General features: G+C 37.9%; 1 protein-coding gene across 2 annotated transcripts in view; it reads right to left on the minus strand.

Moving 5' to 3' along the window:
* Positions 1-26,674, minus strand: part of LPIN2 (lipin 2) — a 48,466-nt gene extending 21,792 nt beyond the window's left edge. The window contains exons 1-5 of one of the 2 annotated variants that reach the window (XM_082044206.1): positions 26,463-26,674; positions 12,613-12,813; positions 10,211-10,306; positions 6,454-6,755; positions 2,325-2,432 (exon numbers count right to left, since the gene is read on the minus strand). In XM_082044206.1, coding sequence (XP_081900332.1) covers positions 2,325-2,432; positions 6,454-6,755; positions 10,211-10,306; positions 12,613-12,804 — 698 coding nt within the window. In that variant the 5' untranslated portion in view covers positions 12,805-12,813; positions 26,463-26,674. Of the gene's footprint in view, positions 1-2,324; positions 2,433-6,453; positions 6,756-10,210; positions 10,307-12,612; positions 12,814-17,635; positions 17,916-26,462 lie in introns of those variants that run through there. The other variant, XM_082044205.1, reaches the window with a different exon arrangement.
* Between the last annotated feature and the right edge of the window lie 903 nt (positions 26,675-27,577).

Genomic DNA, 27,577 nt, shown 5'->3' on the forward strand with positions numbered 1-27,577 from the left:
ACGCTCCTGCAGATGCAGCCCAGGATCCAGTTTGCCTTTGGTGCTGCAGCAGCACTCTGCTGCCTCACGTTCAGATTCTTCTACCAGGAACCCCAGGTCCCTTTCAGCAAGGCTGCTCCCCAGCCATGCAGATCCGAGCCTGTACTGGGGTCTTTAGTTACGTCATCCAATATGCAGGACTTCCCCTTCTCTTTGCACTTGTTGCAGCAGGAGAAGTTTCATCTTGATATAAGAAGAAATTTTTTTATAGTGAGACTAGCCACTCGCTGGAACAACTTCCCCAGTGATGTAGTCCCCATCACAAGACACTTTCAGTTTGTGACTGGACAGGGTGCTAGATAGTCTCACTTAGTCTCCCTTTCCCATGAAAGGGAGACTTAGTCTCCCTTTCCCATGGACCAATGATCTTTTGAGTCCCTTCCAAACTGGCCTCACTGAAAAGACTTGGGTTTCAGTTAGTTCCCGGCAAGGACTCTGAAGAGCAATACGACCAAATTCAACTAAAAGGCAGTTAGCTTTTTCCAGGTCTCCAAAAATGAGGTTATTACTCTTCCAGTGTACAATGGCTACATTATAGAAACTTTCTTTGGTGGCTTAAGAGGAGTAATTTAATGCAAAATTTCTCTTCTCCTAGTTGGCTCATGTGAGACAGAATCCCTCACTCAACTCCCCACTCCCAAAGAAGGAAAGGAAAATCACCAATTTCTGTTACACTGCAGTCTGTATTGGAGAGCTCCTTGATAAAAAACAACCCCAAACCAAAGAGCCTAGATATCTTACATGACGCACAAACAAGTTCTTAGAGCAGACTACTGCCTAAATACGTAAACAAGAAGAGAGGCATGAATCATATCTCTTCAGATACAGCCTGCTAATCTATGCTCCTTTTCAGTTTATAGAACTCTAGGTACCACCAGCCTCTATGTTACAATTATCTAGCTGATATAATCTATACAACACCATGTCAATTCTCAAGGTCAGAGTGACTGCTTTTCAGTTACAAGCCACAAACCTTTGGGGAACGTTTGAAGAGTACCTCTCATCAAGTACAATTGAGGATGTGGTTGTCAGCCCAAAACATAAAAAGGAATGATAATGGGATTTCCTGTCCAACTGCTTCTGTTCATTACCAAGCTGTGCACTGGGGGAATTGGCAGCACTGAGCACGGTGTGGTACATTCAGACTCTACTGAGGTCACAGCCCTGGAAACACCCAAAGCAGAGATTATATGCACTTCAAAAAGCACTTTGTGAAGCTTCATCTCTTTTATTCTGCACTACCATCTATTGATACAGAAGAACAGGCACCTGTGCACTGGATAGTTGACATGCAACAATGGATATCACACAAGGCTGAACAGTAACCCTCACTGACACTGTGAATGTATCTGCTATGACGTGGAGTTCTCAGTCAAAAAGAAAAGTAGTAAAACTGAACACTCAAAGAGATGAGATGAATCAAGATGCTGCTCAGCATGCCATGCACTATATATATGCCATTCTCTATGGCATATTCAGGAAAAGACAAAAATTTGCCTCAAGTGCCACCACATATGGACAGAATGCTTTTTTATGCAAATAGAGACTGATATTAGAGTGGTAAAAATCCAAAGGGTGAGCCTTGAAAAATGTAGGAACTGAATGCAAGAGGATGAACATCAGAAACAGAAGAGTTTGAATGTATAAACAGAAATGCCCTAGTCCCTGTAACTAAAAACTGACTGGTGAGCTATACTATGTCATTTGTAAGAATCCACAATCAAATGACTCTGTGTCTGGCATGTCTGGGTAACCAGAGATATCAAGAACACCAGTAACTAGCAAATCATCTGTTCTGAAGTGGAATGTGATTCAAGTTTAGAACATAGCTTTACCCCAAGTAATTTCACCTGGCAAATTCTAACTTACTCTGCTTTATGGCATATCAAGTGCTCCTTATGTTACAGTGACTTGTAGGGAACATACTCATTTTCCATACCCATCTCAACCTATGAAAATCTTATTAACGGCATTTTCTTTCTTCAGCTGTGAATTTCAATATGAAAGCTTTTTGTTTGTTAGTTTCTTTGGTTTTTGTTTTTTTTTTTTTTTCATTTGAGTAGGGAAAAAAAAGAGAGAAAAAGACAGATTTTGTTTAACGCACACAGCAGAGAAGAAAGTTCCCAAAGTTCTAAGTAAGTATCAAATGCTGCATTTGATACCACAGAAGTTAGGCATGTTTGATAGTTTTACAGATCAGGGGGGGAACTAAATAAAAAGGCACATTATTTTTTTCTTATAATTATTCATCGTTATATATATGATGACATTACGAAGTGACTTACTTCTCCAGGGGGGACCAATCTCCATCAGATAAGGGGTAATGATCCTTCGAGTGATAAATCAAAGATTCTTTCTGTTCTTCACTCTTTGGTGATGAATTTGAGGATCCTCTGTGGAGATACATGAGACATTAAGTCAGCTTTAAGAAATCTTCATTACTAATTCATTTAGAAAAGTTACTTATATGTTACTAAAAATCAAAGACCAAAAGAAAGAAGTATACAACTTAAAGAATTCATTGTTTGCAACACACCTGTATATAACTTAAAATGCATATAAAAACTGTTATTAATACTTGATAATATTGCAAATTTAGAAGTCTACTACTCTTGGCACGTAGTAAGTTAATATTGAAGAAATCACAATAGCATAAATGGCATCACTCTATACAGATAGCTAATATTACCAAACCCCAAAGATGAACATAATGATTTACACATAACCTTTACTACGTAAACATTAGAATCACAGAAAAAGTTCAATGGAAAATGTAGTTTTGACAATGCAGTTTATGACCTCACATTTCGCAGATTAAAACCAGTAAGAAAACAGGAGCAGGTACTAGCCTCAAAATTTACCCAAGAGTTTACAAATTGACATAAACTACAACAATTAGCTAGAAGTGCTGCTGCTTTTCAGAACTGTTGGGTTTGTTTTCCACTGGGAGGTCTACTCAGTATCTATAACACACACACACACACACACACACACACACACACACACACACACACACACACAAAAAACCCTCAACCAACAGTAAGACCCATTAAGCAGGCATACACTGTATTTTACACACAATTCCCTTTTAAATATTTCCACCATAAGCATTTCAGACCTTTTTACAACTTTCTGAATTTAATTGAACAAATAGCTGTTCTCAGGATACAACTAACTTGCTTGAGGTTAGATCAAGGGCATCACAGCTATGCATTGGATAGAATACAATGAAGATAAACCTGGAATTTGAATTTAAAATATGATACAAATTATTTTAAGCCATTATTAGGAAAGAAAAAATATAAGTTTTTTTAGTTTTTTAGTTCCATTAGCAGCACAGTTGCACTGGACTTCTTTTGGAAGGCTAATCCTAATTTCTTTTATGGATGGAGAAAATAAAATATTTTAACATTATATATTAAAATACATAATTATTTAGAATTTACATGCTTACTCAGACCCTAAGCAGTTATACTAATCAACTTCATTTGCACAAGCCTTTCATTTAGAAGACCATGTAGACTTTGCTAAACACTAAACCCTAAAAATATCTTAATAGCTCCACTTCTTATTTAGTATTATTATTCTTATGAAACTCAATGATGACAGCTTGCATTGAGATGAGAGCCACAGAGAGCCATCCTTTGTATTCATAAACCAAGCTGTGCTAGAAATACATTTCATACTATCTTAGCTTGTATCCAGTGTTAAGTATCTCCAAAAGATGAAAAAGGTATTATTGAACAATTAAGTAATCACACTAGCAAATTATTAGAGAGAGGTCCTCAATATTATGACATTAGAGGGGGGCAGGATGACACACTAGTGGTACTGAACAGATTCACTGGGAATTAGCCACCAAATGAATTCATATGAAGACTACAAGAATTTCATTTCATCCAAAATCGGATACATCTGGTCTCTAAGGTTAAAAATCCAAATACAGCCAAAGATTATTGAAAATAAGAGGGGAAAATCATTATGCATCAACTTGCAACTTTGAGTTCCACTATCAATTCTAAGCTATTTATTTTGCAACATTTACAAACAATGCTACCGCTGCTTCTCATCCTTATCCACTTTATACATGCCCTAAAAAAAACATACAAGATTTGAGAGACAGATAACTTCTTTAACTCTTTAAAACCCTTAGCACTGCAGCAATAATGCCCTCTATGCCTGAGTGTATGCACTGTAACACCTCAGTCCCCCTGACATTATTTTAGGGAAGTCAAGCACTACTAATACATCTGAATCATAGCTATTAATAGGAAAGACAAAGGACGTATGTTTTAAAAAGTTGCATAAACACTTGGAAATGGATTTCCCAAGGAGGAGGAAACTGCTTGTTTTCTACTTTATAAGAATAGAACTAGATAAGACATTACATGCTGGTATCTGTGGCTGAATTTTTGACCTTCCTGTTAGAACATCAGCCTCCCTTTTCCTTTCCCAGTTTCACTCTGAAATCTGAGGCTATGTCTAGTAAGAGTTAGTTGAGTTTGTTTTGTTTTGTTTTTTTTTCCAGAGCTACACATTTATAACTGGAAAAAAAAAAACCAAAAACCAACAACTCAAACCAAATCAAACCTGCTCATATCAACTTACATCCCCATAGAATGTGAAAAGAAAGCTTATGAACGTTTTTTCACAACCATATATTTAGCTGGGAAGAAAACAGTGTAAGCCTTTTGTAAGACTGTCTATGAACTCCACTAAGAGACACACAGCTACAAGGCTACTGTCTCTGGGCTTCCACTACAGTGTATTTTTTCAGTCCTACATTTACTTGCTATTCACAAGAAAACAAAATTCTTTTAAAAAAATCTTTTTCTTTTCATGTCGTAACACTCTTCTCTGACTGAGAAATCATTTCTTCTGCTGTTTCTGTTTCAATATTTAAAACTAGAAAGCCTTTTCTATCTTTCATTCTAAAGGGTACAAAAAATAAAACCAGAGTAACCTCTATGGAAACACTATGGTCAGTTCAGCTATGACTACACATTTGAGATTTCAGTCAAGTCTACAATTTTTTATTCATCTCTAGTCAAATTAAAATAATTGGTAAAATAGCAATTCAAATTCTAAACACTGGATGAAAACAGCCATTATTGGTGTGACACTCCTAAATTTTTCATAACTTTGTAATAATGTACGAAAGAATAAATAATTAATTGGTTATGTTTTCTTTCTTCCTGTACTTGATGGTTTTGGTTTTGATAGTTTCACTAAGACAAATTATCATTGTCTTAATACTCTCATACTGAAGACTGAACAAAGATCTTGCTTTTCTTAAACTGGAATAAAAGGAAAAAAGGAAAAATCTCAAATCAAACAAAATGCCAATTCTCACAATTAAACAGAGCAGTGATTATCTAAAGAACAATTCATTGACATAAATATGACAGAGAAAAAATAAGACAAATGAACTAAGAAAGCCACAGATTCTAGAAAACACTTTAAAATACCTCTTCTTTTTTTGGTGCATTTTATTGGTCATAGGTGTGGTAACAGATTCATGTTCTTCTGTTGGACTAACCTTTTTGAGTGGTAGTTATTAAATCTGAGACTCCCTTGAAGACCTATACTGAAGGAGTTTTTTCAGTTACACTTTATTATCTTATACCAAACCATTCTTCAAATTCCCAGACCAGATCCTGAATTTATTCAGACAGTACTACATTTAACAGCAATGCTGTCCAAAAAAGCAGCTAGCTTTGTCTAAAACCTAAGTCTACTTCTTTTATTAAGCAGCCTAAGAAACTTCCACATAAAACTGATGTGTAAGCCTTTCCTGGATTTTAAGCTTGATAGCTTTCTTCTATTACTATAATCTTTCCTATTTCTCATATAAGCTCCTTCAGCTTATTAGTATATGCTACCACTTTACCACAAGCTCCACTTTACTAAATAGTTTATCCACTTCAAAACGCAGGACTTACTTTTTTTCCTCCCTTTATGATTACACCAATGTAAAGAATTCTCTTTACTAACATGAAGGAGCATTCATTTATGTAGTTTTCAGTTACCAAAGTAAACACCAAGTTACAGAGAAGTCAAATGCAGATGTGGTGTACTACAGGCATTCCACACTGCAGTTTACATTGAGGTTACCAAACACACTACAAGACCCCTCTGCCTCAGAGAAATTACACAGAAACTTCTTCTCAGTCACACAGCAGTTCATGACACCACTTCTTGATCAGAATGGGCATAATTGGATTTCATGTTGATGAAAAAAATGGCCAAACTTGAAGGATTCTGTAAGGATGTGGAAGACAATGCTTTGGAATTTTGTTTGAGGAAAAGCCTATGGAAACTTAATGCATTATTTGCATAGAGGAAAGGTACAAGTCACCTTTTACATTTTCAGTGGTAACAGTGAAAGCAGTCAGCTTGTATTTGAGAGTTTACCTTAGGGGCTGAACACTTTTTTCATCATCTGAGCTTATTTCCATTTCAAAAATCTCTTCCGTCCCAGTAGAAGAGATCTGATCTTCCTTCCTGCTATCTTGTTTATATTTCTTTCTTCTTCTTTTTTTCTTTTTCACAGAACCTGGGGTGAATACAGTCTCTGTTTCCACAGTGTGTGGAATTTCTGAGTTTGCACATGTTGTCCTCTCATTTTCACCTGATTTCAAATGATTGTCAGTGTCTTTGAAAAACTGGTCTTCAGTAGGTATTGGAGATGTTGCCAAATATGCAGGAACTTTTTCCTAAAAAAAAAAAAAAAAGACAGACCATTTTTTATACTTTGTTTTGTGCATACAGTATAGTTGTTGGTACAGGTTAATCCCTGCATCTATATTTAGACACAGAACTATAAAATAGCCCAGTGGTATAAAGCTGGTATCCAGAAAGTAAGCAAGTTCACTAGAGGAATTACAAAAAGTTCAGAAAAATAAATGTTAGTGTTCTCACAGTTTCAGACATAAACAATTGATTTCGCTAGCAAAACAAATACCCACTCAGAGGAAATTATCTGCCCTTGAGCATACCTTCTCTATCCACACTTAGTAAATATGTTATAGGCTAAATTAAATCCACTGCTGCCGTATTTATTTTGAAACAGATTCACAGAAAGGTGTAGATTGGAAGGGATATCCAGAGATCATCTGGTCCAATCTTTTATTGAAAGTAGGGCCCCAGGTTAGGTTATCCAGGGCCTTGTCAAGCCAAAGGTTGAGTATTTCCAGTGAGAGAGAATCTACCACTTCTCTAGACAACCTGCTGCTGTGCCATATTGTTCTCATAGTGAAACTTTTTTCTCATATCCAGCTGGAATTTCCCCCTTGTGCTCTTTGCCTCTTGTCTTATCACCAGGCATCCTTGTGAAGAGAGCACCTCTATCTGCTCTATAATTACCTCATGGGTATTGCAAGACTGGTTAGATCTCCGTGAGCCTCCTCCAGGCTGATCACAGCCAATTCCAGCAATCTTTCCTCCTGTGTCAACTTCTCCAACACTCTGATCATCTTGGTGGCTTTCCACTTGACTCCCTTCAATTTTCCATGTCTCTCCTGAACTGGGGAGACCAGAATTTGGTACACCAGAACTGTGTTCCAAGTTTGGCCTAACAAAATACTAGACTGAGTGAGACCATCCCACATCCCTCCATCTGCTGGCTCTACTCTTACTGATGCAGCCTAAGACACATTTGCTTTCACTGCTGCCAGGGCACACTGCCGGCCTTTACAAGAGAGCTGCGTTTCATCCTGCCAGACCCCAGCCTCTACTGCTGTGTGGGATTCTTCTAAGTCAGATGGAGGACTTCACATGTATCTTGGTTAAACCTTGTGTCAATCTTGTTGGTCCAGTCTCCCAGCCTGGCTAGGCGGCTCCATGTGGTGGTTCTTTTTCTGTCCTGTCTACCTCTCCTGCCAGTTCAGTGTTATCCGCAAAATTTGTGAGGGTGCATTCAGTCCTGTCATCCATGTCAGACACTACTTCTGTAAAGTATCTTAAAAAAAAAAACCTTCAACTATACTTTACTCAAGTTAAAATGAACAAAAACCCAAACAACCCTCTATCAATTACAACTCACTGCCTTTTGAATGAACAATTCAAATGAAAGAAAAGCTTTATCAATCAACTGCCTACTGTTTATTTACATCATAACAGAAAACCTAAAGATATTGACACCTAGACTGAAGCAAACACATTGTGAAGGAACAACAATAAAGTTGAAGAGAATGGTATTTGCACAGCAGGGAGAAAAAGTTATGGGCTCAATTTCATGGTAAGAACAGAACTAAATACAAGATGCCCATTATTTTACAGGACTCTTATGCAGGAATTAGTCAGGAACTGCACTGTGATCAGAAACAGCCAGAGCACTGAGACTACGTTTGGTGCATTCGAAGTCTGCACTGCTATTATTTAATACTAAATTCAATTTATCCTTTGAGTTAAGAGTTACAGACCAAGTTTTGTTCCACTGCTTTTAAGTAAAGTGGAAAAAGGAGAACAAAATACAGCCTTATGGCAGCACTAATGACACACAGATCTTGCATTGGGAAAAACCTCCAAATAAAATCATAGCACCTAAAATAAAGTTAATATCCTATATATTTAGTCATAAATAATCCAGAATAACAACATAAAACATTAAAAAAAAAAAAAGTGTAAAGGAAACTGGCTGAAAAATGATGCCTGAAAGTTACATTATAATAGGCCTGATTTACATGAATTGAGGCATGTGGTGTTACTTTTCAATGTCAAGATGTGAAAACAGCAAAAACTGACCACCTGAAAGAACCTTTCTGGATGCATCAAGAACTTGATAAGAGCTTTATCATTTATACCTGAAGTGTAGCTTCAAGAGATGACCACAAGGACACATTGATCAGTAGCAGACATACTGAGAAAAAAAAAAGTCTAAAAGCACTAAAACAAACTTAGCCCTTTGCTTTGTAGCCATCTATCGTTTCAGTATGAACTACCAGCTTTCCAGAATGCATTACACACAGATAAGGCACTCCTATTATAAAAATATATCTAAGCAAGTGCAATAGCTTCTTTAAAACACTGTACTGGGGACAAAGGTAGTGGTTATCATCCTTGTTTTCTGAAAGTCTTAAGACTGATCAGTTCTCATCAATGGCTGACACAGCCTGCATCTATAAAAAACTGCTTTCGGTTTTGACTTTAATCACTGTGTATGCTAAAAAAGAACCCAACCTTCCTTCCTCTTAAATGTTTTGAGTCTCTAACCCAACTGTCACTCAGGGTCTTAATGCTTATTTTCTCCTTCCAGTTTGAATTATATTTAATTCCTTTCAAAATTAGACCTTTCTCTGATCTCTCACAGTAAACAAGTAGTGCCTTAAACTAAAAAGTAGATTAAGCTCACTTCCTTGAAAGACTCTGATTCCTAAGAGCAACAAGAAATTAACACTTTGTCTTTTACTTCACTCAGACAAAATATTTTTCTCTCTTCTCTGGCTATTTTCCTCCAAACTTTTGGAACTTTGTATTTAGAACTTGCCTTGCTGAAAAATGCCAAAAGATTCAAAAGTGATCAAAAACAAAGTTCAAGATTGATAAATATTATGATTACATAGGTGCCATATCCTTAGGAAATCAGACTAAAAATGAAACATTATTCCTGTTTTTCAGAGGCTCATTAGCTTCCAGGTGGAATAGATTCTTGGGAGATTAATTACTGTATTACAATACAAGAAGTATTCCCAAGCCAAAGAAGTTACTGCTAACTGGTGAAAGTTTCATAGATAAAATAGTGAAAAACTATACTAAAAATTATAAGACAAATTAAAAATATGTCAAAATAGACAGCCTGTATTAGTACAGATGTCAGTAACTCAAGTTATAAGAACTTAAGGCAAAAATTATTATAAGGCACTGCAATCTGTATAACTGTAGTCAACAAAAATGAATATACAAAAACGCATTAAAAAAACCAACAACTAGCAAATCTTTCAAATAATGCCCTAATTTGAAATAAGAATTAGTTACTTTACTATCACTGGTAGCAGAATTGTACAAAACACCAAGCATCTTGGCAGCAAATGAAAGTGATGTTAAGATTCAGTCACAGCAAATCTAGCTTACGTGAAATTTACAATATTGACAACAATTATTTTGACAACAATTTTAAGGTGTTATTCTATTAATACTGCATTGTAGCCATCATGAAGCACAAGTCCCTTACATTTTCTTCCTCAGTTTCTTGTACAAAGAAAGCTTCTCCATTGTCACCCAGTTTCATATGAAGATCAACAGCATCGCCATTGATTTCTATATCAATCTGTGAAAAGAGACAAGAAATATTTGTAAATAATTAATCCCACGGGAAAACGCTGACCTCACTTTGCTCTGAGAGTAAACTTTGTTCCATTGTATAACCATGCCTCTTTCTTCTCCCTTTGCTTTTTGGATGAAGTCTGTTATAACAATGTTCTTTACTTTGTTAACCTCCAAAATACATCATGCTCCTAGCAGAGACCCTAACACCTACAGGAAAAAAAGCATCTGAAGACTGAATCTTGTTCAACTAATTTGGAGAGCTAGAAGCATAAATAATAAATATTGATCTACTCTTTATTTCCTGGGAGATTAATGAGTCATTGAGACTGCTCATGTTCATATGTTTAAAGCTCAACCTGATTTGGGGCCTGGTACAAATCTGAGTCCCAAATACCACAAGTTCAAGACAAAACACTGGAAGTCTCCAGAAGGCTGCCTTTGGTTCAGTGGGACAGAGATTTACCACGATTATTTTTGTAACTCAGTCAATGTTGTTTCAGATTTTCCTGCATGTGAGTTTATGGGTATACAGGACCACAACCGTTTTGCAACCATGGTGTTTTCATCAGAGGAAGAATGTTTTTATTCTCATAAAAAGGTACTTTAACTTCGGTTACACTGCACAGGAGGGAGAGATTACCCTTCCCCGCACTTACGAAAATGAAAGAAAAAAACAAATGCATTTCTAAAATCAAGATACGACTATTTTACTTCCTCCTCTTTGTGAAATTTTAGGCATCCAGTTAAGTTCCGTCTCAATTTTTTCCAACCTTCTCTAACTTTAGTATCTATACCTCATGCTGGTTTCTAGAGACTTCAGTATATATCTTAAGTATCAAGTTGAAGCAGACATGCATATTCTGTGTTCCCATACATCTTGAGACTACCAATTCATCTTGGCCTCATAATACACCAGAGAAAAATGTGTACAGAACACAGTAATAAACATTCAACTGACTAGTAAGAGAATATTTAAATGCAGAATGGCAACTCCAGGGACATTCTCTACTATTCAACAGCTCTTTAGAGGTAAACAGAAGCTGAAATCCACTAAAATTTGGCTCAGCTTCTCAGAAGTGTCATTAAAGACATTTAGAAAGCTCAAGTTTACAATCACTCCTGTTGTAAGTGTATCTCACTTGCTTAGACATTAAAAAGGTACAGCTATACCACCTCTCTTGGTACCTCGCTGAAAAACTGTAATGTGGGCTGTTGCAGAATTGTTAAGGGGGAAAAAAAAAAAAAAAAAAAAAAATCAACTTTCTGTCATCAGCATGCTCACTATGAAAAACACTAGCAAGTGGGAAATCAAAACAAAAAAGAAACAAGAAACTGCTGCTAGTTGCTATGATAAACTTACAGCTTTAGTGCATGTAACTCCCAGTATGACTGTTAGCAAAAAAATACCTTAACTCTCTTTAGTTGCGCTTTATTATCCTTTTACAATCAAAATATAAAGATGGGGTAGTTTCCTGCAATGTCCTTTCACTTCTATGAAAAGCAGCATATAATCCTGAGTTTTTATGCTCTGCTTAAATCAATCCATCTTTTGGTATCACATCCTCAGGTAATACTGCCATACACAGTACTCCCTTATTAACAGTAATGTCAAGTCCCCCCACAACGGGTCCCTTTTTCAGTCAAATTTACAGCCCAATTCACTTCACTCCCTTGAGCACAATTATTAAAGCCAATGGGAAGGGGGACAGCAGGACAATCTGCTCTGGCAGTGCCACAGTTTCACACTGGCTGGACAAGGAATTGTACCAGGTTCTTTTTCAAATACACCCACATAGGAATGAATCTTCACTCCCAGGTTTTCTTTGCTTGTATTTTCTACTGCATATCAGCCTTGAACAGAGCTAACAAGGAATAATATTTATGATAAGTCACCAGCCCTTAAGACATGCTCTATTTGTCCTCCAGACATTCTAAAAATAGTTGCTTGCAACTTCAGGGATCAGATAAATGGCATTATGCATTTATTTCCCAGCATACTTACATGAGTAAATAAATAGCCATGTAAACATTTTAAGACTGCGAAGTCTATATGTTTGCATTACTCTTTTGCATAGCTCAAGAGCTGTCAAAGCTTTTCTTTCACAGTTTTTTTTATGCAGAGTTTACCACAGGAAGTTCTGTTTTGCATTCCAAAACTATCCCTTTGTACAGCATATATGAGAAACTGCTCTGTAATAAATCAGCCTGCTAACTGGGTACGTGGAGGGCTGGGGAAGGAAGGAAGGGAGGGAAAAATGGAATGCATTGGTATTCAAAACTTTGTTTTGGCCCGCTTTCCGAACTTACCACTTTTTCTTTAGAGCGCAAGACACCAAGCTTCCCAAATCGGACATGAAAAGGAGAACACTGGTATGTACCGTCCTGCTGCCGGACCACAATGACATCAATGCATCCTGAAAGGGTGGCCTGATTAATGCCTTTGTACAGCTCCTTCACAGTAACCAGGACTTGCCCTGCGAGTTGTCCTACGTAGTTCATAGTCTGAGACTAATGGAGAGAAAAGAGAAAAAAAGAAAGAAGTAAATACCTTTAAAAAACTTTAAAAATTTTTTTAAAAATTGATTTAAAAGAAATCTAAATAGATGTGCAATGTCTCTTATCAATTACACTGATCATTTTAATAAGCTTTACACAAGTGCCTTCAAGAGTCAAGCATTTTGAAGGTGAAGAAAACAAACATAGAAGAAATCCAGTTTTCTTCCCATGGTAAGGAAAGCACACCAACAGTGAATTTATTTTCTATTAAACAAGTACTAAAACCTCCTGCAACATACAAATAACAAGTCTGTAAAAATGTTTCTTCAAAAGAACTGCCACTGACCTTCAGCAGTTAAAACTGGTGCAAGATTTACCTGTGGTAGGTGATGCTAGCTACTCAAAAGTTACTGAGACTCTCCCATTAACTTTTTAATAATTAAAACTACAGCAAGTATCATCTATAGTTAAAATGTATACTTCTCCAAACAGCTTAATGAAGCTTGTAGGTACCCAGATTTAAAACAGCTGTTGAGGTAGTTTGCTCCATGAAAACACAATGTAACTAGCATCATGACCTTGTCCTGAACATGCTTCTTCTCCATGAGAAGCAGATGACTTACCAGCTAACAACCCTTATTTTCACAGAAATTAAACCTGAAGAATAAACACTAACTTCCAAATACCACATTTACATATGTGAAAAACAATTCTTAATATATTGGAACAATGTGTAAACTGGGCTTAGTGTAAGGAATTATCTTACCCACTAACTACTTTTCCCAGGTTTCACCAAGTTTCTGTCAAGAGAAAACAAATCTTACAGGTTTTTTGTTGTTCATACTCCTGACATCAAAAATTTAAAAAGAACAATATGTAGTCTAGGTAAAGCAATCTTACTATAAGAGAGTGGGGAGTTCAGGATAGAATACAAGGAAAGGAAGATGGACACAACAAGATTATGCTACAGTCAAACAAGATAAGCAAAGAACATACAGCACCACTTATCATTCTAATTGCCTAATCCTTTAAAAATACTTAAGTGAATGAATTTTGAATTACTCCAAGTCTTTCAGACTAAGAATACAATGTGAACTATGACTGCCAAAAAGAAATGAAGTCCAAAGATTTCTCAGAGCTTTAACAGAAAGAGGAAGAAAAACCTTTAAGGTGTTCTAATGGAAACTGAAGTGCAACCCTTCCTCATCCTACTGCCTCCTACCCAAAAGACCGCTATAAACTCATTTCCAATACATCCAAGCAATTGCAGGCCTCTGAAGTTAAGTGTATAATTTGGAAGAACAAAGAGCCACAGCGAACAAGCAGAACACACAATATTGCACACATAATGGGGCTTATATTGTAAAAAATCTATTTTGGGATAATATTTCTACCAAAAAAAAGTCTGCAGTGAATTTCTTTGTCTATTTGCTAATCTATTTTTATTAGCCTCTGAACAAGGTTTAGCACTTTTCTTAATACCTCTAAACAAAACCATATTGCACTACAAGAGTTCTTCCTCCTGATTCTGCTTTCATTATTTTGGTAATTAATCAATTATTTCTGTTCTGAGTCTTCAAAGTTTTCCTTACAGTAATATGGGGCACATTGCATTCATTCAAAAGGAAGCTACTTTTGTAGCATCTAACAGTACCAATATAATGGTAAACATGCAGGAAATCTAAAACTACTTTCAGAGACTTAGAACTGCTGCAGAAGTATTTTCTCCATTTCAGGTTTCTCAAACCTAATATAGATTACCTAATCATATAAGATTTTTGAAAAAATTCCTTCTTCTCCATAAGACTTAGAAAGGAAAATGGGGGGTTTCCAATCCAGATTTAAAACTGTGTAGAAATTATCCACAGAATTACTATAGTGGTTAACATGCTAGAGAATCTTCTCCCATAGTTTTTGTACAATATGGTTGACGAAGTCAAAAAGAACAGACTGTCATTGAGTAACTAATGAGATTATCAGAATGGACTCCCTATCAACATTAATGATCAATAAAACTCAGTTTCATCACTAAGTGGTTTCATGTGCAACTATAAAATTGACTGCTTGCTAATAAAATAATTGTTCCTCGTCTGACCCTCTTAATGAGATTAATTTAGCTTACTGACAACTGACAGAAGTCTACCCATTTTTTTGTTGTTTCTTTCAGTGGGTTAGTAAATTACATCAGCTCATGAAGAACATGACAAACACCAGAGACCATGAGGCACACAGCAGCAACAGAGAGCTAGGGAAAAAACATCTAGGGCAGGGAATTGAATATCTTCCTTCTAACAAGTGAGATATTTGCTGCATCTCAATGGAACTCTAACCCAAGACAGAAAGGCAGCAATATCTCTGCTTTACTGTCTAGGCAATTAGTCTTCCCTTACGACGACACTCATTTTTATTCTCAATCTCAGGAAAAATTCTCAAACACATAGTCATTATCATTCATGTCTGTACCTTGGCCACTTCCAAGAGAAGTCTCTGGCATTGGCTTACAAAGAAAAGTTGATTTCAGGTCACCAAGGAGACTGAATTTGTTAAAAGAAATGTTTGGTACAATCAAGAATAGAAGTCCTTAACAGAGCCTCCATTTCATGTATTTCATTTCGGTGAATAGGACCTGAGAAGCTGACATTAGCATGGAATTCTCTACCCTTTAAGTAGTGACTGTTTAAAAGATCAGAGTTTCACACCAACTGCTAAGAGCTGAGTTTGGTTGATAAATAATCTAGATTTCCTCAAATACATGCTAACTGACCTTGTTTAACCACAGAAAATCATCAAAAAACCCCACGACTGAAATATTCACCTATTTTACATGTATTCTTGCTTTCCCTTAGCAAAAGTTATTTCTGTAGTTTGCAGCACAGCCACTTTTATGATCATACATAAACAGAATAACTTCTTACATGTGAAAAAGTTAAGAACTTTTGAACCTACTGAGTTTTTAAAATAACGTTTGTAAGGAAGAAGCTTTTTATGATCCAAGTCTTAATACAAACATTGTTTCATGCATTGTAAGGAAATAAAATTGTAGATCAGAAACTAGTTTACATTATTGTTTATCAGGCTGTAGTTCAGCTTTCAACATAATGGTTCACTTTGTAAGATAAACAGGTTATTTAAGAAGGTTCAAACTGTAGTAAGCAAAAGATCAAACAGAAATAAAGTTCAATTCATATCTGAGAAACATGAGATGTTTAATTATCTCAAATGCAGTCAAATTCCAAAACTCTGCATAAAAGCTAATGTAGCTCACTACTGCTTATTTTTCCAGGATAGCAAATTAATAGGCTATCAGTACCCAAGGTCTCACAGCAGAAAAACACTTTTTGTCACTTTTGAGGCTCCAGAGAGACTGGATTTTGAATGCTTATGCAATATTACCTAGTGTGCAAAAATTCTTATAGCTGACTATATTAACACAACTAAGTTAAGTGCAACTGTAATGGGAATGGGGGAAAAGATCTCTGTGTCCTCTATCATAAAAATGATTTTTTCTGGCAAGAAGCCATTACATGGCAAAAGACAGAAACTGAAACTTGGGAGAGACAGCATAAAGGTAAATACAAAATAAGAAAATATCTACTTTGGATGTTTAAGAACTAAAAATAAAATTCTGTGCCTCTATCTACAAAATACTCAAATCAATTAAACTAAAATTTGCCCTGCATATTGACCTCCTCATGTTACAGCAATAAGGAATAGAACAACCCACAGAAATAATGATTAAACAGTACTACAGCTCAGATTAAGTATCTAATATGGTCTACATGATATATAGCCGAATTTTCAAAACCCATCACCAGGAAGTGCTTACATTAGCAAAACCTGAGCAGGAGGTTTTGTGGATAGGAATTATATCTATGTATTAACAAAGATGTTATTTTGGCTGCTACAAAACCAACACATTTTCTTTAACAGTTTTTTAATGTTATTCAGTAATATCAATAGGTAAATGCAAAATATAATCAAAAGGCTCTCCAGAAATTTGTGTTTTCTGTGCATTTTGAGTACGGCTTTAGCAAGGTTAAACTGTGTTTTTTGCATTCTTAAAGCCAACCTTTTTTATAAAGTGCACCCACACAAACATTAACACTAAAAATGCCCAGTTAAACAACAGAAAAAGAAGAATGTAAGATACTCAAAGGCAAGCTATTAGATTGCTCTAGAGAGATACAGCTTTAGAGGGCATGAATTTTAACTATCACAGAAAAAAAAAAAAAAGTTACTTAAATGTAGATCTTAGCTTACAAGAGAATAGATATATATCTCATTTACTTCGAGACGTTTATAGGACTAAAAGACAGTATAATGCCATATGATGTAGCAGTAAAGAACCTGTATTTGTTTCAAAAGATTAGGTAGAAAAGCAAAATAAAAACATGCATAGCAATGGTTTCCCTCAACTTATCTCACCGTGCCTATATTTGCATGTACATATATTTATGAGGCAGGAGCTTTGCTTAGCCAGAGAAAATCTTCAGCAAGTGTTTTATTAGTTTCTATTTTGTACCCTGAAAAGACTCGTGGCAAAAAAATGAGCTTGTGAAACAGGACCACTGTAGCATCAGGTCTACTAAGCAAAACCAAGCAAACGAAAACATCCTTGCTCCTATGTAAAGATTTTAATTGGGGTTTAGGATGGCTCCTAGTACTGCCCAGGGCATTTATGGAACAAAACCAGAAAACAAAGTCAGTCTGTCGAATGCCTAATTAAAGTCTTCCATGTACTACTAAATATAGGCAGTCAATTTTAACGTATTTTAACTATGCTATAGGAAATTATATAACCCATAGGTAGCAATAAATCTGTCAAACAACTCACCAAGATTCCAGAAGGAACCCTTTCATGGGCAGCAACAACCCTTCTATTGAAGTCATCTTCAAAACCATCCTTTTCTGAGAAATGCATCTCAGAAAATGGGAAACTAACTTTCCAAAGCACAGGTAAATGCAAAGCTTAGAGCCATAATAGAATGTTGTATCAGCATTTCTTCTCTTTCCACAGAAGCAGAAGAATTACGTAAAATCTTCTGGTCTCTAAGAGCAGAATGTTTGGTATACTTTCCCACGCACTATTATGATTAAAAAGGAAGTGCTTCTTTAAGAAACCTCACACAGAAACTCCCTCACCAATAAGCTTTGCTTGAAATGTCACAGCCCCCTTGCGCTCTTTGAGATAAGCAATAACATGGGCAGACTTTGCCATATGTTTGCACAGATAGGTAGTGATCTTGTTTTACATCAGGTCACGTGACCTTAGCTGAAGCTCCCACGAAAAGAAACAGGGATTTAGTTAATGATTCTTCAGCAAAGTCTACATTAGCTCACTAAGAGACTTTTCGCCTGCTGTTGCAACTCTACCACCTGTAGCAGCATTCAAAGTCCCAGCTGAGCCAGTGCACACACAATTCAGGAACGGCTCCTGCCTCTCCACGTGCCTGCTCCCTCTGCTGATGGCTCACTGGGCTAGCTAGTCAGGTTTGATAGGACAAATCTGATGACATTTCAGGGTCTAGTATTTGTGGACTATTCACACCCCCATCCTTGGAATTGCATTGTAACAGTAAAGAGACAATAGACAACCATACAAAAACAACACTCACCAAAATAAACATATTTTCCTGTGGAAATTTCTCTACTTCTTTAAACCGAATTGTTAAAGCAGTATAATTTGGGTATGTGGACAATGCACACAAGCTTATTGTATACCCAGCTTTGTGACTGAAAATAAGAACTAATTTTTGATTGAAGGAATTTTGAAATGTCATTGACTTCTCTACATAGTATCATGGCTAGGTGAAATAACTGAGGAACTGTAGTAGTGTAAGGAAATAATTCTATCCCTGACTGGGAGAGACATTCAGCACATTCTCATTACCTTAAACCCATGCATCTCTGCCCCAACCCCACAGTGTTACTTTGTGTCTGCTCCTGAAGATTGTGGAGGACTACTGCTTGAAATACAAACTAAAAAATAATCTAGGATTATACACACTACCCTCCTCAAAGTTTTGTAAATTTATGCATTAGGTTCTGATACAAGGACAATGAATTGATATATTGGATGCAACCTAAATGGCTTGTAGGTTTCCAAAATAAGTAACGAACCACATTTGAGGCCAAAACTAAGTCAGTCTTTATGATAAACTCCTAAATTGAGTGTTGGGATTGCTACATCTGGAGTAAGGTTGAAATAAATTGCTACTATCTCTGGGCCCTTTTCTATACACTGAAAAAATTCATATTTAATGTGGCTCTTCACAGGAAAAAATACTGTTTTTGTTAGCAGACATGACAAGTGTTTTCATGGGATAATAAGAATTACTAGACACTCAATTTTCCTCTGCTTGTTCATCATGCCTTTATCATGCGTGTTCCATTAAAATATGGTAAAAAAATACAGTATGAGCACAGTTCATAGCTAGCTTTGTAACACAGTGCTTCTGTTCAAACACACTTGACTTTGCTTTATGGAGGGGTTTTGTGTATAATTTTCTGTTATACATATTCTATTTCAGTATCATTCATCATTTCAGATTGACATTATTTTCTTCCAAGCTTCTGAAAGCATTTTAAAAGACAGCCTTTCTAGAATACTGATAAAATTGCGGTCACTGCACAGGCAGTAAGGTAAGATTTAGACAGGTAATAAGCTTTGCACATTTAGAAAGCTTCCTTGTCTTTTATTTCTCAATATTAATAAGTTAAATAACATGTAATTCCATCTGAGTAAGTTTAAGTACTATGTCATTTACTTGCAATTTACACAGGAAAATTAGCTTTAGTTTTGAAAAGCAAAACACCCCAAACTTGGAAGTATTAGAAGCAATGTTTATCATGTAACCTTAATCCAGCTCTTTGGTGTGGTGTAGCCTCAGAAAGCACCTGAGCTTTTTCAGTAACCTCATGCAAGTTAATACTGCAAAGATCAGTCATCATCCTGTGTTCTTTTTTCTTTCCCCCTCTGCTCTTTGTGGGTCTACACATTTTATCCCATTGCTCTTTAGTCAAAATCCCTGATGGAAAGGATGATTCCATTTTTTAATGACGCTCTTCTATAGTAACCTTTGCAATATACTTGATTGCATTCATTCAGTTTTACAGTATCCCAGAGACGCTGTATTACTTTTTCACCTATGTAATGGAAAACTCAGGGCAGGAGATTAGGAATTTAAAATACAGGAGGTTTTAGCACAGTTAAAACTCGACTTTGCAGAGTTTGCCTCCATTTTTTACCTCTTCACATATTCAAAACATTGCTTCCATAGGCTACATTTGTAGCTGCTGATCAGATTTACTTATCCTAGATGGTCATTACAAAAAAAAAAAAAAAAAAAATTGCCTGATTGCCTGTGATAATTACATTTAGGTGGACAGAACACAGCTACAGGACATTTCCCCAGCTTTCATCAGCACATGTCATTCTAAGTTCTGTAAGGAAAGAAGCAGATATCCTATAGAGATGAGTTGCTATCAGTATACAATCACAATTTCACAATTCACTCAGGGATCAGGATAAATTTGCTAAGATGAATGAATGAGACAAAGCCTTCTCTAACTGATACATCCTAATAGGTAAAGCAAGTATGGGACAACCCTTGTTCATATCCCATATGTCTCCTTCATTCCATCCTGCCCCAAATAATTTGATTTATTATCAACTAAGACCTAAGTGACACAATTCTCAGTCTTACACCCCATCCTTACACTTGAAAAGGCCCTTTCTCCCCAAGCCTCAACTGCGATTCCTAAATTCCACTACACTTCTTTATTTTCATGCACTTTTTACACTTTGTTTACTGGGTGCAAACAAAGGGGAACAGTTCCAAATTCTGCTACAGAGATTACAAAAATCAGAGTGGGACTGAAAATGCTTTCTTCTGCTCAAGTTCTTGCTCTTAGCACTGGTCTGAGGCATCTGCTTACTGAAACTGGAAATAAAGTTCTGCTCATCCCAGCTTGTGGTAAATTACGTTCAATACAGCATCTTAGTTACTTTTAACTGCAAAAGTCTATTCATTCTCAATATAGACTTTTAAACCTAATACAAAGGCTAACAACTTCGCTAAATTCAAATAAAGTTACACACAAATAACAGCTGACATACTGAATGAAGGCCATCTGCCTAACATCCCTTCTGAAAGGGACATGAGAACTTTTCTAAGATAAAACAGCTAGAGTTTTTCCTCTAGTACAGTGGAAACATGCCATCAAATTTCACTTGTTATAAAAAAATGAATACACTTGCTAAAATTTTCCATATAAAGGCTGAAGGTGGATAACATATAAATTGGAAATAAATTTTCCATTTTAGCAAAGTTACGTGCAAGTAAAAATGAAGTCCTGCTCAAAAAAATGCTGAAAAAGACTAAAAGACAGTGTTACCTGCTTTTATCTGCAATTCCCAGCTGTCCAAAAAAAAGAAAAATAATGCAGAAAACCCTATCACAAGTAATAATAGCCTAGTACAAGAATCCATGCAGTTAACCAATATTAGAGAAACACCAGCAATACAAAAGCAATGAATTTCCCACTAAACTGGTGCTTAAAAATTAATAAAAACAAATGTCCAGCTTTCCATCTACAGTGTAAGATTGTAAATTCAATGCCTTTAAGATCTCCTGCCAGGTGAAGTCAAAAGCCATTCAAATTAGAATATTTTCTGGTGCAGCTTACGCTTTTTTTTTTAATCTCTAGAAAAAAAAAAATGATAGTGAGAAAGGAAATCCACAGTTTACTTGGACTTGGCCCCTTTGTAATGTCTCAACAGTTATTTCTGCATGATCTATTATGAATCATCTGATTCCAATATTATGACATCTTTCCTTGTACCAATTTGAGCTTTTTTTTTTTTTTTTTTTACAGTTACCTTTTTTCTGTTTACAAATGAAAGTCAGTGAGAACAAAGAATATTTACAGAGTCCATAAAGTGAGTTTTACTGTCAAAATTATCAGTTTAGTCAAAAATTTAGGTTACATGCACACAAAGTTTTTATGCACATGAAGACCTTATCTTCATTCAAGGTATTGAAAAGAAGTAACTGGCTAATCCAAGAGCGCACCCGTTTGGAACTGGCACATGTATATCCCAAAAAAGTGCCTGCCACGTCTATTTCCAGCAGCACAAACTCTTCTGCAGCCACATCACCCTTGGTTGAACTTATTTCTAGACACATACCACAGAAACCAAAGTTTATGAACAGAAATTCCATCTATTTCATTTTTACATAAGATGACAGAAAGCAGATGAAGCTTTTTCTCCATGTTTCTAGAAAGCACCAACCATTTCTCTAATGAGAAATCCCTCTGTTTTCTCCATTTAAGAAAAGCTTCTTTCCAGGCACCAATCTGCCCCAGGTGTATTTATATTTTCTTACAACCTTCCAGGATTTAAAAGTTGAAGAACATAGTAATGTATTTAAATGTGAAATGCATCCTGATCTATTAGTGGTGAAAAATTTGGTTACCTTTAGAATGGATACATGAATAAAAGATCTGAGACTACTACATATCCTCAGATTGACATGAAAAAACAGAAATATACTTATTCTGAGAAATGCATATATGGAAAACACAAAAAGTTTTAAATACAGTGTATGTAAAGAAGAAACCTCTTTTTATTTGATAGACTCTCCATATTGTTGAATTGATTAACATGTACCAAAATAGAACATTATCCATAAATTTAATTTGCATATAAGATTTGCCTATTGTATTAGAAAAATCAGGTAAAACCACTAGTTTTACAGAATTCCCACATAAAGGTATTCACAGCATTAGATGTTGGAAAGGGGAAAGTTAGATATAGCTGAGCAAATTCAGTATGCTTACTTATTCATCAAACACAATCTACTTGCATTATTGAGTTTTAATAAACATGAAGACCACATCTGCCTGAAGGATCTATCTGTTCAGCCCTAGCACACAATAGCACACCTGCACCATCTATACAGGACATGACAAACCTGTAAAGCAGCATCACAGATTTCTTGTTTGTGTTAACATATACACTTTTCATTTGGAGAATGAATGGCTTTAAGTCATCACTAAGTTGGTTTGGGGTTTTTATTTAAACGTATTTCAGTTTACATCACAAACTAAATTCTATTGTTAGCCAAGTGAGGGACAATTACTTCCACTTATGATGGAATCTCATCTATAATTCATTATTGGAAGCACCTCTTGGAAATAATTTTGCAAAGAATCCTATACATATTTCCTTTAAAAGGCCTTTCACAACTATCAGTCAAGAAGCAGCACATTTCTTGAGGAGACTGTTGTTCAGTCTAAAAATAGACAAGTAAACCAAAAGATGCAGCCTCAGGCTGGTTTACCAGGTACTGGCTTCAGCTACATAGACCAACACAAAAATGGTCCACCTGAGACTTTTCTATCATTATTTTGCGTATTTATATTTCTGGTATTGAACTTAATCACTTTGGATAAAGAAATGGACCAGTTCCTCAATTAAGAACTTATCCATTCACTGAGTACAGATAGCAGCAATGAGGAAGTGTCCCTCAGTTTTAGGAAAAGAGTGACTCAGGACAACTTCTAGCAGGTCATGGATGTTGTCAAACTACTGCAAAGCTCAAAGAAACTGGTAACAGTAAAATAAGTAACTAGGAGGGGGAAGCTAGCAATCTTTCCTTGGAAATTCCCTTGAAATACAGACACACACACAAAAATCAGATTTCTATCAAAATTTAAAAAAAAAAAAAAAATCCTCCCAAAGTATGCTTAAGCTCCCTCCTCAAACACAATCTGGCTTGACTTGGTGTGACAGTTTCATATTAAATCAGCTTACCTGTACAAACTGAAATGTAAGCACGAATGTTACAACATACTAGAGTGTTTGTAACAACCAAGAGGAGATGGCAGCCAAGTGGAATAAACTCATTTTTAAGTGAAATATTCTTTGCAACAGCAGCAACATTTTTATTATGCTTGAACCACATAATTTTATCTACAATTTAAAAAAAAAAATCTCTGCTTACCTATATTACAGTGAGATATTTGCAAAGATTACACCTTTGTGTTACTGTAGACCCTTAAAATGCAACTTTAATGACATCAAAGGTTCATGAAGAAAGTACTCCGGATCAGCACTGTCAGATGCAAAAATCACTAAGACATAGTATGCTACTATAGTATGTTCTCAACATTTGCCCAGTATGGGATGAAGACAACTAATGCATGTGCTTTAGACCTGAATTTGATCACAAACATATCAACGACTGTTTTGTGAAAAGCTTTCACTGTGGATATATGTAACATGCAGCCCTTTTCAGACAGTTACATGCAATGTATTTGCAATTCACTACATTAACAATGATTAAAAGCTGTTTTATATATAAGCCAAAGCTACTTTACAAAAAAAAAAAAAAAGCACAGATATTCTATGATCATACACAGATCATGAAGAACTCTCTGTTTTCCTAAATGCTGTGATCTTGCACTTAAGATGTAAAAGACTGTTAAAGAAGACTGTGCTCTGGAGTATTAACCATGTAAGCATCTTCAAAGAAGAAACAAATGCAACCAATCTAACCTCTAGCTTTGACAGAGGTTCCCAGTGTGATTTTGAACAAAATCCTTTCAGCTTCATCTGATCTAGATTGCAGGTTCTCTGGGGCAGAGACCAGGCCATAAAGAATGTAACGTAGAGGTGGCCTATTCTGCACCACCACATAAGGAGGTGTCAAGTGCAATAAGTGCAATTTATATTTCCCCACAATTGATCATGACTTCACACTAGTGGAAAGAAACGCTAGAAGTAGGTAGGAAGGATAAAAAGTTCTTTGCACTGCAGAACTGGAACATTTTACATGTCTTCCAAGTAAATAACAACAAAGACCTAAACTTAATTTTGTAACAAACCAAAACGTTGATTAAAGACAAATTCAAACACCACCTCTTTTACAGGCCATTAAAAATGCAAACATTTTGATATGCTTAGCTGAGAAGCTATACTACAAGAGCCTTTCAGCACTATCTATTTATTCCTATTGTAATAAGGATTACTACCAGATAATACATAATTTCATTCAAAGTTCCTGACATCCTGAATTCATTTGGAAACTTTTTAGCTTTAGCTTATCAGCCTAATATTCTACTATATAACATATTTTTATACAGCACCTCATAGATAATTCCCTTAAATAAAGAGATCTTCCTTGATTCGTGTTGTAGGAGACAAGAAAATTGTTTATATTCCTGCATGTTCTGAGATGCAAAGAAACTACAGCAGAGGCTAGGAGAGAAAGCAGAACTGATGGCCCTGGCTGGAGCTAGTTGCCTAGCATGTATACAAGCAATGGTTACACATCTACTGAGTGACTGACATGTCCACACTTTCAGTAACAGAAGGTGAAGGTATTTTGTGACTTATGATTTTTTCATTCTGACTAATGAATATCTGTACCTTCTTAAAACGTGTATACTGCACATTCTTCCTCTTCCAATATATTCTGCAAATGTTAACAGCTCAGTATTCAAAATTGTCCTGAGAAATACTACTATAAAGTACAAAAAAAACCCCAAACCAAACAGCAAATATCAAACAAACAACTGAGTTCTGTAGTTTTGTCTATCATCTTCTCCTCTGATGACATCTTCATGTATCATTATGGGAAACGGCTAACAAATTCTTTTCTAACAATAGAATTTTGTTTAGGGAAAAAAACAAAACAAAACAACAACGTTCAGATGATGTGCCCATACAAAGTGCAGCCAAAACGCAGGTATATCTATTACATCATGTTGTTGGATGGAAATTCACACATTTAAACAGCATATTGTCTTGCTCTATTAAAAATCATTGAGTCTGCTACATGGACTCAGTAACCACTTAACGGGAGGAAAAATGCAGTTCACACAAAACAACTAAGACGAGAACGTTGCAAAAACTCAAATACATACACAAAAATTGCAGACGCTTCATACTCCCTCCACCAGCAGCGATGAACAGAAAACACAAAGGCGGGGTGCCCCGCAGGTACGCAACTTAACACCCAGAGTTTAAGAAACGCACATCCGTAAAACGGAAGGAACTATGGGGCAGCAAGGGACGCGACGCGATTTTTAACATTTTAAGAGACGCACCGCCAAGCAGAGCCGGTAAAACCGCCGTTTCACACGTTACACCGCCCTTCTGTCACAGCCAGGCTGGAAGGCAGCTCAGGGGTCACCCAGCGCCGGCCGGGAGCGCAGGCAGAGCCGCAGCCTCCCAACCCGACCTACCCAGCGCACCTGGCAGCCAGGAGATGGATGGGAGGGATGTCTCCCCTTTCCCCCCAAGCACACTGGGACGGCTTGGCTGACGCCGGCCTGGGCTGCGGGGAACCCAGGGCAGCGGCTGGGGGCGCAGGGGCCAGCCCGCCCCGCTGCCCAGCCACGGCTGGGGAGCAGGGAGAGCTCAACGGCCGCTGCTCGGGGCCCTACTCGGAGCCCCCTTCGGGGAGGGGAGCGAGACCGGGCCGGCAGCCGCGGCAGGCCCTCCACCACCCATCCTCCCCCACAGCCGTCCGGAACCGCTCGGCGCCCACCTCCCCCCCACACTTCTCTCTCTCACACGGGCAGACACTCCGCCCCCGTGCGCGCCCCCTCCCCAAAAGCCCACTTGGCGGCAGCGGCCCCTTCCCGCTTACCTCGAGGGAGGCCCGGCGGGGCCGGCGTCAGGTGGGGCGGATGGATGAGCGGAGGGGAACAAGCCGGGGCGCGGAGCGGGGCAGCGGGTGAGCCGGGAGAGCCGCGCTGGGCTGGATGCGAACTGCGCCAAGCGCCGGCCGTTGGTGTAGCGCGTGCACGTACGCGCGCGCTGGCGCCGGCTTGCGGGAGCGCGGCGCGGGAGAGTGGGAGAGTAGGCGGGCGGCCGAGCGCGCGCCACCTCAGCGCCGCGGTCCCGCCTCGCCCCCGGCGCCACGTGACCTGTGGGGCGACGCGGAGGGGGGGGGGAGTGGAGGGGGGAAGAAGGAGGAGGAGGGACGCGCGTGGCCAGCGCGCGCGCGTGCGGCGGGCGGCCGAGGGCGCTGCGGGACACGTAGCCACGGCCGCAGTCTGTGCGGTGCCGGGGGAGAGGGGTCGGTGCGGGGCAGGAGGCGGCTGCGGGCACTGTAGCTGGTGCCAGCGAACGGGTACGGAAGGACAGAGGCTGCGGCAGGGTACGGGCGGCCTGCCTTCCTCCCCCGCCCTCTTCCCCCGGCGCGCCCCGGCAGGCTGTGGGTCCGGCCCCGCGGGGCGGTCACGGCGCGGGTGACGCATCCCGGCTGCCACTCGCGGTGACGCGGCTTCTCCCGCCCGTGTCCTCCCTCGGGCGAGGGGCTGGGGCGATGGGCGGCGAAGCGCTCCCGGCTGCTATTTATATCCCGAGCGGAGCCGTGCTTCCGAATCCTCACCTCCTGGCGGAATGGCTTCATAAGAAGCGCCGCGTTCGGGGTGTTTGCCCCTTTACACATCTGTCACCACACCCTGCTCTTGAAATTTACCGGTCTACTCAGAAGTGGAAGGAAGATCATTTTTGTATTTATTTATTTTTTTTATAATGAAAGTGTAGAATTGCAAAACCAAAACGTGTCCACCAGGCCGGGTGTGCGTTCCGGGTCGGCAGCTTCATTGCCTATTGCTTGTGTGATTCATGCCGCTGCTCATTGAGCTTGGCTTCATGATGTGTTATTATTTACCCGTGTGACACTATTGCTCAGGGGCCCCGGATGATATTGAGACGTAATGTGTACTAAAACTGGATAATATTCTCACCCCAAAC

Source organism: Streptopelia decaocto (genome assembly GCF_964273445.1).
Source record: "Streptopelia decaocto genome assembly, chromosome: 2".
Classification (NCBI taxonomy): domain Eukaryota; kingdom Metazoa; phylum Chordata; class Aves; order Columbiformes; family Columbidae; genus Streptopelia; species Streptopelia decaocto.